Raw genomic sequence first — 14,124 nt, 5'->3', positions numbered from 1 at the left:
TCTCTTCCGATCTCTTCTCCCTTCTCCGGCTCTTCCGCTGACATCTTCTCCCCTCTCCGAGTCTTCTCCACGCTCCGGGTCTTCTCCGCTGTTGTCTTCTAGCCCTCTCTGGTTCTTCTCCCTCTCTTCGCTGTCTTCTGCCTCTGCTGGGTCTTCTCTGCTATCTTCTCGCTCTTTTGCTGGGTCTTCTCCACTGTGTTCTCCCTCTGTTCTTCTTCCGATGTTGACTCAACGCTGTCTCCCGCTTTAATGCCGGGTGCATGGTGTGCAACTACTTATATTGGCATGGGGCGGGGTCACCGCTCGGGGGGCATGATGGGCCGTCGACATCATAAGGGGGGCCTCCGGTGCACCTGCCCCATGCCAATATAAGTAGCAGCACACCGCGCACTCTGCATTAGAGCGGGAGAGAGCATAGTGTCAACATCGGAAGAAGAACAGAGGGAGAACACAGTGGAAAAGACCCAGCAAAAGAGTGAGAAGATCGTCCCCTCCCCCTTTCCTGACCTGCCAGGCTATGTGCTTGGATAAGGGTCTGGTATGGATTTTGGGGGGCCCCAATGCTGTTTTTGTGTGAGGATTCCCCTGAAAATCCATACCAGACCAAAGGGCCTGGTATGCTCTTGGAGGGGGAACCCATGCCGTATTTTTTTACAATTTGCTTGGAGTTCCCCCCTAAAGATTCATACCAGACAGTGCATGGTATTGTCGGGGATCAAAGTTGGATCCCATGTTCAATGAAGTCACATGCCAAACTTCAAGTCGCAGGGCAAAGTCGGATCCAAAGTGGTACGACTGTCGTGTCATACCAGTGTGAATCCGTCCTCATACAGAGAGAGAGAGCTAGGGAAAGCACAAAATCTGCTTCCGAGTGTCCAAACAAGGTCATGTTAGTTCATCTGGAAGGCTGTACATGAACAAAGCAGTCAAGCTACTTATAGAAATCACTGTTTAAAAAAGATGACCTAACAAGAACAATTAGGGTTGGGTACACCTAACATTGTTAATATCCAACTCCAACTTTCTTGGTTCTAACCTTTCTAAAAAAGAAGCACAGATAAAAACAAAAATGCCAAAAAAGTGAAAAACCCACCTAATTTGACCAATCAAGCTTTATATTTTATCTCTGGGCAAATGAAAACAAAGAATCTGATTGGTCACTAAAAACAAGTTCTTTAATTTTGGGGAGAAATTTCTTTTCTCTGATTTTTTAAAATAGGACTGTATCAATGTGTAGCTAGTGCCTTTTGTTTAATAGCCTAAGTTTATAAATGAAAAAAAGACAAAACAGTTGTGATAAAGGGAGCAAAAAATGTCCTTTGTTACATTATTTGTTTAAAAGTTCCCCAATAGTACAAAAGATAAAAAAGAAATATATTTATTAATGTAACCATAATGTTGCCATAAGCACCACCTGCAAATCCTAAAAAATAATTATCAAGCAAACATAAATGTGATATTTTTATCTGGGAAAACTGCACTGTGTTTACATAGTTCTCTCTGGTTATCTTGGTATTGGTACAGCATCTGCACAGAGTGACCTTTATTACTGCAGTGAACAATGCAGATTTGTTAAGATATTTTTCAAGCTAATTTCAAATGAAGCTAGTGGAAAAGTTGCATAAAGCTGGCCACACTAGTTATAATCCTCATTTTGCAATTTCTCTATAAACTCCTTTAGATACTGTACATTTACCAAAAACATTGTAATATCTGTGGCCAATGTTAGACATTCAGGACGGAGTGTACTAAGTTACATCATAATTATATCTCTCACATTTTTTTAAATAAAATGAACCTGTCAGCCTTTATGAACTTTGAAAACGCAAAGTTGTGCTTAAGAAAACAAATGTTGTAGTGTCTACTATAGAGCTCCATGATTCTGGCCAAAATGAGAATCACAATTTTTTTGCTTAGAATAAAGATCATGATTCTCACAATAGTAACATTCAGATTAGACAAAAAAATTGGGCTGACTTTACTGTTTAGTTTTTTTTTATAAATTCATTAAAGCGTGTTTTTTACAAAAAAATTGTGTTTGAAAGACTGCTGCGCAAATACAGTGTGACATAAAATATTGCAACAACCTCCATTTTATTTTCTAGAGCAGGGGTAGGCAACCTTTGAGAGATGGAGATTTAGTTGAACAACCCTAACAAAGTCAAAGATCAGGATTAAGGAGTGCATTGCACTCAGAATTCAGGGTTAAGGAGTTCGTCTTACTCAGAATACAGGGTTCAGGATTTCATTGCACTCAGAATGCAGGGTTTAGGAGTGCGTTGCACACAGAATGCAGGGATCAGAAGTGTGTTGTGCACAGAATGCAGGGATCAGAAGTGTGTTGTGCTCAGAATGCAGGGATCAGGAGTGTGTTATGCTCAAGATGCAGAGATCAGGAGTGCGTTTAGCTCAGAATGCAGGGTTCAAGAGTGCAGGAGGCAGAACAGTTCTGGACAGAGGGCAGGAGCTGGCAGAGTCAATTTTTATATTAGCAAGCTGGTGAATGCTTAATTATGACCACCTTGTGTCCTAGCAACCAATTACCAGTAGCTTAACCTAAAAAGTTAATTCGGACAGCCCCTCCCCCCGCCCTCAGTCCTGAGCTGTGCTTCCTCCCGGTCTCCGCTGTTCACTGATAACAGAGGTGGAGGAGGCTGGAGACAGGAGTGAGGGACCGGGACATAGAGTGGGCGGGGGGGGGGGGATGCTAATTAATTTTTGAGCAAAAAATACTGATTTTAACTTGTAAGCAACAAGTGTCAGAAAAGGATTTTGTCTTTAAGTGGTTTAAACATCCCTCATTTACAGACCGAAGTTCATTTCTTTGATCTAAAAGTGTTACAATGTTTTTTTGATAGCTGACAGCTGTGAGCAGAGAAATCTCTGCACTGAATCGGGAAAATGCTTTGTTAAGATCACGCGAGGGGGGTAGAATCGCTATCTCGATTCTTTATTGATTAATCGTGCAGCTCCAGTCTACTATTTTTTTTTTTGAACTATAAAGGCATCTTCTGTGTGACCCCTTGTGGAGGGTCTACACTTTTTTTTCCTTGTTCAATCTGTTCATTGCCATTTACAGAGACACATGACAAAATGGCAAACAGTAAATTGACAGAAAACCAACAGGGGAAAGACACAGAGCAGTCCAAAGATTAGACTATAATGACCATTAGGTAACAGAGGTGATGCCAATAAAAAACATACATTGAAGGATAGTGGTCAACAAAAGAGAGGACCCAGTCATAATCCAGAAAGTAGACCTGGGCGTAAGGAAATAAAACCAGGAGGTAGCCAAAGATTGCAATATGGACTAGGTGAAAGGCCACAGTCATCAAGTTTGGACTGATAGAGAGACAAATGGCAAAGAAGAAAAAGAAATGAGAGAGAGGAAAAAGAGTGGGAAAAGAGGGAGGTGGGGGATAGGGGGATTTCCGGGGGAGGACCTGAAATGCAAAGAACTGGGAAAATTGGGAATGTGTCAGTGGTGATGCTCTTAGGGAAGTAAGAGAAAGTCGTCAAAATGTAGGGGCAAAAAATGAGTCACCCATGTTTGCCATATTTTAGAATACTGCACCACCCTATCTAGGAGAGCTGCTTCTATTTTAGCATGAATCATAGCCTGGGTGACCCTGTTTGTGGTTTCTAGTGAGTTGAGAGCTGCAGTCTTCTGAGCTTTTGCTATAGTCTGTTTTGCAGGGGTCTACACATTTTTGGACTATACAGCTAAATTTCAACCTACCAAACCTAAGCCACCATCCATCTATCTGGTCAGAGTGCCTCAGTAACCAATAAAGGTGCTCTCCCTACAGAAGTGGATGGTGGGTTAATACTGGCTCCAGGAACAAAGCTTAGCTTCCAAGGCAAAGAACTAAATGTTTGCCACAGGTGACACCTTAATGATTACCATCAGTTGCCCCTATAATGCATGATATTTTTCAAAAAGCAACTGTATCCTTCCACTAGATCATTGTAAATATAATAGCAGACCTTGGTGCAGACACATGTACCTCTTCATTGCAAATGCACGCAGGGACCAGGCTGTGTTTGCATCTTTAAGTGTTCATAGTGGTCTTCTACAAATGAGCACAAGGCTCAAGCTCAGCCATACAGAATACAAAAGCTCACATGTGCCAAGCCAGAACTGAACACAACCATGTTTTCCTATGGTTGGGCCTGGCACAAGTGCAACATTAATAAAGAAGATGCTGTAATAAATGCAGTGAGAAAGTACATTCGTCTTTATCTCTGCATTTCTAATTTAATAATTGACAAAAAGCCTGAAAAGATCATTGGGGTGAGATATAAACTTTGTAATATAATTTCTTAATTCATCATCATCAGGAATAAAAATTTAAAATATCTTTTTTAAATCTTCTTCAGGTCAGGTAAATCTAAAATATTGCATAATAATATTTTGTTTTCTCTTGAAGCTTCAAGCTCCTTTTGTTGTTTTACAGGCTCTCAATTTGCTTCTTTGATGAACTTTCTTATAAAACATTGTTCACATGTTCACATAGCCAAGTAAATGTTCACTCAGCTTAGTAAAAAGGCAAGTCTGAGTGTGAAAATTATGATGTCTGAGGAACATCGAACAGAGTGGGAGAATGGGGAACTTCACTCTCATTTTAAAAAAAAAATCAGCAATGAAGAAGGTCAGATTTAAATCTTACTCTCCCTTCCAAAACAACCTGTTCAAGACACATTGACACAAGGCAGATCTGCTTGAATGGAATGCATAAACATTTTGCCAGGTTCTGCACATGCCTGTTAATTAGCCAGGTTGAAAAGTGCTGTCGTAAACCTCCATTGAGTCAGAGACTCATAATACAGCCCTTTGGTAAATTTTCTCAAAAGTACTGGGTGCTTCTGTGGGGCTGAACCCACTGGGGGGGGGGGGGGAGATGGAGAAAGGGAGAGAGAGGGGAAGAGAGAGAGATGGCTCAGCATGTCCCTCCTAAATGCACTTTACAGAGATGATGTACATTATCATAGGGAACCAAGGGTTAACTTGACAACAGTTGCAGTGCAAGTGTACATGGTGTAGTACAGCTCTAAGTGTGGATGTCTGCCTTAAAATTGAGCATTTCCCCAAGGGGACCTCTGCCTTGCCCCAGGGCATTGATGAAGATGACACAAAACAAAGGTACCCTATGTGTGTAGTAAAGTGACCCTATAAACATAGCCCAGAAGAACCCTTTCATGTGACCCAGTGCTAATTAGTTAATGGGAAAACATGGAGGACATGACAAATAACATATCTGCAACTGTAGGCTCCAACTGTCTGCCTACATATCTATCTATCTATCTATCTATCTATCTATCTATCTATCTATCTATCTATCTATCTATCTATCTATCTATCAAAAACTGTTCATATACACAGTCAGCTTTTTTAGCAGTACATTTACTAATAATGGAAGACATTAGGCTTTAGTGAGGTAGATCACAAAGGTACACAAAACTTCAAATACTAACTCTTATTGAGAGTATTTAAATTCAGATTGACATGGAGTATGTCAGGATGAATATCAAGTTTGTCCATATATGCAGTCATAAGGCCTGTAATGGTGGTGTGCAGATGAATATGCACAGGTAGATAGCCGTTATTTGGCCCTTGGTGATCACAGATGTACAACCCCATGTGTGTAAGCTATGACACGATTTACATTACTATGCTATCTAGGAAAATGGCCTCTGCTTTGAAACTGTAAAATATGTAGAATTAGGGAGACAAGGTAAGAAGAAGGCTTTATGGGGTATACTGTACTGGCATCTACATACTTATGTTTTCTTTAATTAATAATAAATATTTTTTATGACAATATTTTTGTCCATTTTTTTTTCTTGGTTATGCTTTATATGCTAAATATTGACTGTAAAGATGTCATAAGACCCACTATATGTTCTTGAAATAGCAAAGCATTACTCTGCAAAATTGTATCACGATAACTATTACATGGACAGAATATATATTTACACATAATAGTATGTTTAATCTTTCCTGGGTGATATAGATAATAAAGTTTTTGTCTTTCTATAAAAGATGTGGGATGAAAATTGAATGCTTTCATGATTTATGTGCACTAAATGATAAGTCAAAAACAACCACAGATACTGAATATTTACAGTATCAGTGTCTCGGTTATTACGGTATTCCTTGATCAGATGCTGTGAATGTATTCAAACCTTGATCATTCTATCTTAAAGTGTAGTAAAATATTTTTTGATTTTAGATCAAAAAAGGGCTAGAACCTCTGTAAGCTTTTCCTGCTGTCACTGTATGGACCTTCCTCACATGCTGTTTTAGAGACACATCAGAAATAGAGAGGTAACCCCAACTTTAACAGTTGCTCCCTTACCTCTTGCTCTGGTGAGGATTGGTAAATGTTGGCTTTCCCCGCACATTTGGTACCATTGACAGACAAGAAATGAGGGTAAGAGCTTGTTCACACCAAGAATCACACAGGAACGTGCTCGCCTTCCTAGGCCATTCCTGTGCAATTTGAGTGCAGTATGTTTTCAGCCCATTGATTTGAATAGGCTGAAATCGCACTGCACCAAAATAAGTGCATACACTACTTTAAAAAATGCACTGTAACCGGGTTGCATGGTACTTCTGTACCATGCGATCAGGTGCAGGCAAACACAGTTTGTTTGCAACCTGCATTTGGGGTGTCGTTAGCATTGCATTGACACCTGCTGAAGTGCAGGGCGTTTTGAACGCTGTGTAGGAACCAAACAGAACGCGGGTTTTCCGCAAGGCATTCTGGTGTGAACGGCCCTAGATCCTATCTTATATCCTATCCTATAGTTGGGACAGAGACAGCTTTAAACAGACCAAGGTTCTAACCCTTTACCGTTCTTTCCAAACCTAAAAATACATTTCCATCTCAAAAGAATAGATACAAGAATACTGAAAGCCAGTTGTGAAATGTTGTGTTGTGCTGATATATTATAAATGTACTTATACAAAGGCAGGAAATAACACTTCTATCAGGATATTAGTATCCTATAAGAGCACAGAAGAAACTAAATATAGTCTAGATCTTACAAGCTCTCCATCTCAATAGTTATGTACTACATTTAACTTGTAACCTATGGGAATTATTTGTTAAATCTATTAAAATATTACCTGAGAGTGAACACCCCACCAAAAAGGTAAAAATATTTACACAAAGTAAGTTAAAGGGCTTATTTTGTCCTAGTTTTGAAGGATGGCGGAGGTCCCTTTGTAGTTTTTGCTGCTGTTTTTGTGGTGAATACCAGGTTCAGTGGTGTTTTCTGTGCTTCCTTAATTTTCTTGGTAGTAACGCCTGGAATGTGCAAGTAAATGGATAATTTGGCAACTCTATTTATGTTAGTTTTTCTTTTTTTGTTTATGTTTTTTGTAAAAAAAATATAAAAAAGAAAGAAAATACCAAAATTTTTATTATTTTTCCACCGTTCTAAAAGTTGATCAACCTGTTAAGTACTCTAAGTCCAAAGAGAGTCCTATTAGTGCTAAACAGGTTAAATCCTCTGTGCTTACTGTGTTTACACTGACTTGGTTTATTCTTAGTAATTCATTGTGATTGAAAATGTAAAAAAGCTATGTAAATTACTTTTCATTATATATAACAAAAATGACAGACTTTTCTCTACCTACCTTTTTATCAATGGGATCCATCTGTTTCCAGTTGTTGGCTTTAAGCTGATGAAGTTCATCAAATTTCATACTAATATTTTCTATAGACAGTTGTAACATGTCCCAAAACCCTGCTAAATCCTGAGATGTTGGCCTGGGGTGAGCATTGGGATTCTGCAAAACAATCACAGCAAGGATTAGGTACGTTTTATTAGTAAAATGTGTAGTAGGAAAAACATTCCACCCACCAATCCCATCAAAGTTCATATGTACTTGACAATCTAAAAATCTTTTACTCTTTATATAAATTTGAATGATTCTATGTTATATTACGCTTAGGCACAAAACAGTGCTTAATTTGGCAATAACAAATAGAAAAATTAGAAATGGGTGAGTTTTTAACCTACCAAATCAGAATTTCATTACTAGAAGTAGTACAATATTATCGGATAAAGCTGATAAATGCCCAGGCAATTCCATACCTGTGGGCATCTGCAATGTTACTCCACTGCATAACTTCAGGATAAATTAAAACCACTTTAGATCAATTGTGTATTACATGTCATAAAATGGTTTCAGCTAGCCTTATTATCTGAAATCTTTATCCTTACAGTTATTTCAGACTCTTGGTGATTCTATAGGCCAGCTCCCTGGGTACAATGTCTGATAAGCAGGGGTCTCCAAACTTTTTGAACAAAGGACCAGTTTACAGTCCTTGAGTCTTTAGGGGGGGGGGGGGGTCAGACTGTGGCCAGGGGGTTAGAAAGTGCCCCATCATTGCTTTTAGTGGAAGAACTAGTGACCCATTGTTGGCATCAGTGGAAGGAATGGTGCCCTATCATTGGTACCGGTGTGTGGCATGGTGCCCCAAGGGCCGGATAAAGGCAAGCAAAAGGCCACATCCAGTTAGCGGGCTGCAGTATGGAGACCACTGCCCTAGACCAAAACAAGTGATTAACCACTGCAGTGCAGGCACATCCCCACTGCAAGGGATAAGGGAGTAAAAATGTCCATATCTTTGGTATTAAGGGGGAGGAAGAGTGTCCCAATGTTGGTATCAGTAGGAGAAATATTGCTCCATCATTGGTGTCAGTGGCCTCATCATCTGTGTCAATGGAAGGAATGATGCCCCATCATTGGTGCCTGTGAGGGGAATGGTGCCATATCATTGGTGTTTGTGGGAGGAATGGTGTCCAGTCATTGGTGTCAGTGTATGGCATGGTGACCCAAGGGCCAGATAAAAGCAAACAAAAGATCACCATTTGGAGACCACTGCTCCAGAGAGCAGTTTTCCATTAAATATTCTTGATTCATTTTTTAAGAGGTAGGTCACCAGGTCCTTCCTTAACCCTCCTCAATTGCTTGGCTTGGCACTGCCATGCAGAATGTGATGGCACATGGGCATAGCTGATTTATACTCTTGATTGTACAATTTGGATAGAAACCAATTAACATACCAGCATGTCTTTGGAATGAGTGAACACTGAGTACCCAGAGGAAACCTTGCAACTTCATGCAGATAGTGTCCTGGTCGAGATCTGAACTAAACACCCTATTGCTGCAAGTATAAGTGCTAATCGCTAAGCCACTATATATATTTTTATATATTTTCCACTGTGAGCTTAGCTTAGATGGCTTTTTTCGTTATATACTAACTCCACCTTTTTGTTGTATCGTAGCCTGCAAACCATTGCATCATGAGTGCAATGCACAGGTTCCTGCAGCCACACATCTGTACTGAGGCGTGGACTTTCAGTTATAGGGCTGGGGGAACTTATCAATGGACTACAAGTGCAGTGGTGTTACCACACTTGTGTTTCATTGAGATTTAGGAGTCCCTCTTCCGCAGTGGCATAGGAATTGTAGTTTTTTCATTCACAGATCTCTGAGAATTGATGGAAAACCTGTGGGGAGAAGAACCCCCAAATTCAGTAAGAATAGGGGGCAGTTTGAGAGTAGGGGCTTTGGACTGTGACTTTGCTTCATGTTACACCCTAAATATGGATGTAACATCAAACATGGTTAGAAAGGTGGACTTACAGTCTTTGTTCCACTGGCCAAATGATATCTTAAAGTGGTTCTAAAGGCAGAATTTTTTTTTTAATCTTAACACATTCTATAAAAAACCTTTTGTGTGCAGCAGTACCCCACCAGCCCTCCCTAATACTTAACTGAGCCTCATCTTGACCCAGCGATGTTGCACGAGAGCCTCGACTGTCCAGGTCTCTTCCTCCTCATTGACTGAGACAGTCAATCAAAGCCAATAAGCCAATGAGGAGAGAGAGGGGGTGGGGCTGAGCCACAGCTTCGTGCCTGAATGGATTAACAGAGCAGCAGCTTAGCGTGGGTGCGGCAGGAAGGAGGAGCAAGGAACGTCAGCGAGGGACCCGAGAAGAAGAGGATCGGGGCTGCTCTGTGCAAAATCACTGCACAGAGCAGGTGAGTATACCATATTTGTTATTTATTTTTAAACAACAAAAAAAAACAAGACTTTAATATCACTAATATCCCTTTAAAGTCTAAAGCGTTTTTATTTGGATGGGATAAGCAAGGGTTAGATGCTATGTGAACATTGTATTGCAGTCTTTGTCTCTCTACTTAGGAGAATTCTACTTACCTTCTTGTCTATGTGATAGAATAAGTAAAATAAAATCTCCCCACCTCCTGCATATTTGATAGGTGGCGGACAAAACAGGACAGTAGAGGAAATCCCCCAATAGGAACACAGAAAGATTTTTGAACAAAGTGATGAAGGTTTAGAATCGTCGCCAGAATTTTATTGCTGTTGCTCCTCCTAAGATTGCCTCTTATTTGTCAGACAAAGCAAGAAGAGAACATAAATCTCATCTATAAAGGCAAACAGCACTTTAAATCAATCTCCTCAATGGGAGACAGTCAGCATTTAAAACTTGACACAAGTTCCCACCCTTCCCCATTCTATCCAAAATATAGCTTTGCCTAAATTTTGGCTTTACGGGCACTATTTGGGTGGTGGTGGTTGTACATTTCCTTTTGTATATTAAAAAGATGCATCATGCAAAAAAAAAAGGCTGTTTTCAGTTATTTGTTTTTGATAGATTTTGATGTGCCTTTATTAGAAAAATGTCCGCTCACACAAAAAACACAATCTGCAATTATTTTTAATTAAAGTTGTAAACTCCTTGAGGGTAAAGACTGTTGTGATTGTACAATATATATAGAAAGTGCTGTGCGTAATTTGACATTGCTATATAAGTGTCTGTAATAAAGAAATAATCAATAAATAAGTGTGTTCCGTACATTCCATGGACATACAGAAGGAAGGGCATGTGTGCTGAGTAATAACACACACCAGTAAAAACAGAAAGGGATGGTAGGTCTGCTTACAGCACTATATGACTTTATCAACATTGAGTTGTAGCAGTCTATAGACAGCTGCAATGTTCTACAAAGTATCCTTACTAGCATGAGTCAAACTTATTTCTACAAACGCCAGAAGGAACGGCTATTGTCTCATGATTACTCAGCATTCAACCAGCCTCTAAATCTACCAGCGGATCTTCTAGTTAATCTTGGTCATAAATGAACATCTGAAACAAATCGGACACACGTGATTGATAGGAAAATGCTTTTATTGCCTTTGGTTATCTTACGATAATGGAATCAAATACATTTGAGATTTGGTATCATGTTCTGAAATATCGGTTTTGATTAAAGCATATCATTTTTTTTAAAATCCATGATGGGCCTTTTTAAACAAATGAATCTCTAAAATAAATTGTGGTTGGTCCTTCCTTGCATACCATAGTCTGACATTGTGATTACTCATCTACTGACTAACAGTTTAATGGGCAAAAAAACGTTGCCCATCTGTCTAACCCACTCTCATGAGATGCCGCGTCAGTTTTCAGGGATATCTGGAGCAAAGCTAGAGTCACAGCTTACAGCCTGTATCATTTTCCCATTATAAAATCACATATGACAGATGTGAAGTGAAGAAGAATAAATCCAGCAATTACCAGGATTTAGGTCATCAGAAGTGGTAATACCTAATAACTAGAAAGGCATGTTACATCAGTACATAAATGAAATACAATTACTCGTGCTAGCACCGGTGTAAGCATGCCTGGGCAGTTGCACACATGGAAACACAAACAAGGTGCTCTATGCAATGCAAGTCATTGATGTTTGCCAGGCGATTGTAAAAAGGGGGATTATAAACAGGAAAACTCTTTGTAATTGTACAGCATGCTGAACCAGACATGAAGATAAGGGTGTAGAAAATTCCCAAAGCATGAACTCAACAAAGCTTGGCTCAGCTGCATATATACCACTTTTTACATTTTTTTTTTTTAAGAAACTCAATTCACATGGGAAGTGATCAGTTATCAAGTTTTAAGGAGGGATCTGAGGTCTACATACCAGGTTTTCCTCACACAGCTCTCTAAACTGGTAGAATTTCTGTGACATCAAGAGCTGGGCACATCCGACCGCACTGTGAATCTTCTCTAAGACTGCAAAAGGAAACAAGACCAACTTAGTTTCACTTTCATAACATATATATATATATATATATATATATATATATATATATATATATATATATATATATATATATACATATATAATATATATACATATATATATATATATATATATATATATATTATATATATGTATATATATATATATATATATATATATATATATATATATATATGTATATGTATATATATATATATATATATATATATATTTGTATATATTTGTATATATATATATATATATATATACATATATATAAAAAATATATATATATGTATATATATATATATATATATATATATATATATATATATATTTACAGTAGTGGGAATGATTTATTAAAGCTAAACTATAAGATAGAAATTCCTTAAAAAATTGTCTATAATCCTTAGTACACCATTAAAAGAGTTGCAAATGCAGAAGTTTTTTTTATCTTAATGCATTCTATGCATTAAGATAAAAAAAAAACTTTGTGTGTGTGGCAGACACCCCAGCACCCCCTAATTACTTACCTGAGCACCATCTCTGTCCAGCAATGTTCACAAATGTCTAAGCCGTCCTGATTGGCTGAGACACGGCAGTGGTGCCATTGGCTTCTCCAGCTGTCAAAGTCAGTCAGCCAATCAGGGGAGCGAGGCCGGGTCAGGGCTCCGTGTCTGAATGGACACACGGAGCTGTGACTCAGCTCCAGTGCCCCCATAGGAAGCTGCTGACTGTGGGGGGCACTCGCACAGGAGGGAGGGGCTAGGAGTAGCAAAAGAGGAACCAGAGAAGACGAGGATCAGGGCTGTTCTGTGCAAAACCAACTGCACAGAGAAGGTAAATATGACATGTTTGTTTAAAAAAAAAAAAAAAAAAAAACAAGACTTTACAATCACTTTAACCACTTCAATACAGGGCATTTTCACCCCTTTCCTGCCCAGGCCAATTTTCAGCTTTCAGCGCTGTCATGCTTTGAATGACAAAGGTCATGTAACACTGTACACATATGACATTTTGATCATTTTTTTCCCACAAATAGAGCTTTCTTTTGGTGGCATTTGATCACCTCTGTGGTTTTTATTTTTTGCGACATAAAACAAAAAAAGAGCGACAATTTTGGAGAAAACACAATTTTTTTTTACTTTTTGCTATAATACATATCCCAATTTAAAAAAAAATGCTGATATGTATTCTTCTACATATTTTTGGTAAAAATAAATCACAATAAGCGTATATTAATTGTTTTGAGCAAAAGTTGTAGCACCTACAAAATAGGGGATAGAGTTATGCCATTTTTTTTTTTTTACTAGTAATGGCGGCGATCTGCAATTTTTGTCAGGACTGCGATATTGCGGCTTACAGATTTGACACCATATTGGGACCATTCAGATTTATACAACGAACGGTGCTATAAAAATGCACTGATTACTGTATAAATGTCACTGTCAGGGAAGGGGTTACACTAGGGGGCGATCAAGGGGTTAAATATGCTACCTAGGGAGTGATTCTAACTGTGGGTGGAGGGGACTGGCTGGGGGAGGTGACCGATCAGTGTTCCTCTGTACTGAGAACACACGATCGGTATCTCCTCTCCCCTGACAGGACATGGATCTGTGTGTTTATGCACACAGATCCACGTCCCTGCTCTGTGACTGGCAAATGTGGGCGCCAGGCAGATATTGCGGCCCCAGGCACACTTAGCGCCTCCCAAGTGACGCACACGTGCCCCCTAGCGGCCGGGAAGCTGAGGACGTCATATGACGGCCGCCCAGGATGAGAGAGCCACCTTGCGGTTGTCATTTGACTATACGCGGAATGGGAAGAGGTTCATTGTAATTTTTTTTAACTGGAGACAGTGTATAGCCATAGATGGATCAGATTTTTTTCTCAACCAGTGGGCAACCTGTGTCATTGTATTTTGATGGTGGGAAGGCTTCTCTGCTGTCAGAATACACTGATCAATGCTGCAGGTTATAGCCTGCAGCACTAATTGA

General features: G+C 39.2%; 1 protein-coding gene across 3 annotated transcripts in view; it reads right to left on the bottom strand.

The window, feature by feature from the left end:
• Positions 1–14,124, bottom strand: part of DLGAP1 (DLG associated protein 1) — a 732,246-nt gene that overhangs the window by 13,112 nt on the left and 705,010 nt on the right. For 2 of the 3 annotated variants that reach the window (XM_077492513.1, XM_077492515.1), the window contains 2 exons: positions 12,026–12,117; positions 7,646–7,798 (listed from right to left, as the gene is read on the bottom strand). In XM_077492513.1, coding sequence (XP_077348639.1) covers positions 7,646–7,798; positions 12,026–12,117 — 245 coding nt within the window. Of the gene's footprint in view, positions 1–4,300; positions 7,314–7,645; positions 7,799–12,025; positions 12,118–14,124 lie in introns of those variants that run through there. The other variant, XM_077492514.1, reaches the window with a different exon arrangement.

The sequence above is a fragment of the Lithobates pipiens genome, unplaced genomic scaffold (assembly GCF_037356315.1).
Source record: "Lithobates pipiens isolate NorthernLeopardFrog02 unplaced genomic scaffold, aLitPip1_a1.2 Scaffold_19, whole genome shotgun sequence".
NCBI lineage: Eukaryota > Metazoa > Chordata > Amphibia > Anura > Ranidae > Lithobates > Lithobates pipiens.
This window is presented reverse-complemented; position numbering and strand designations above follow the sequence as displayed.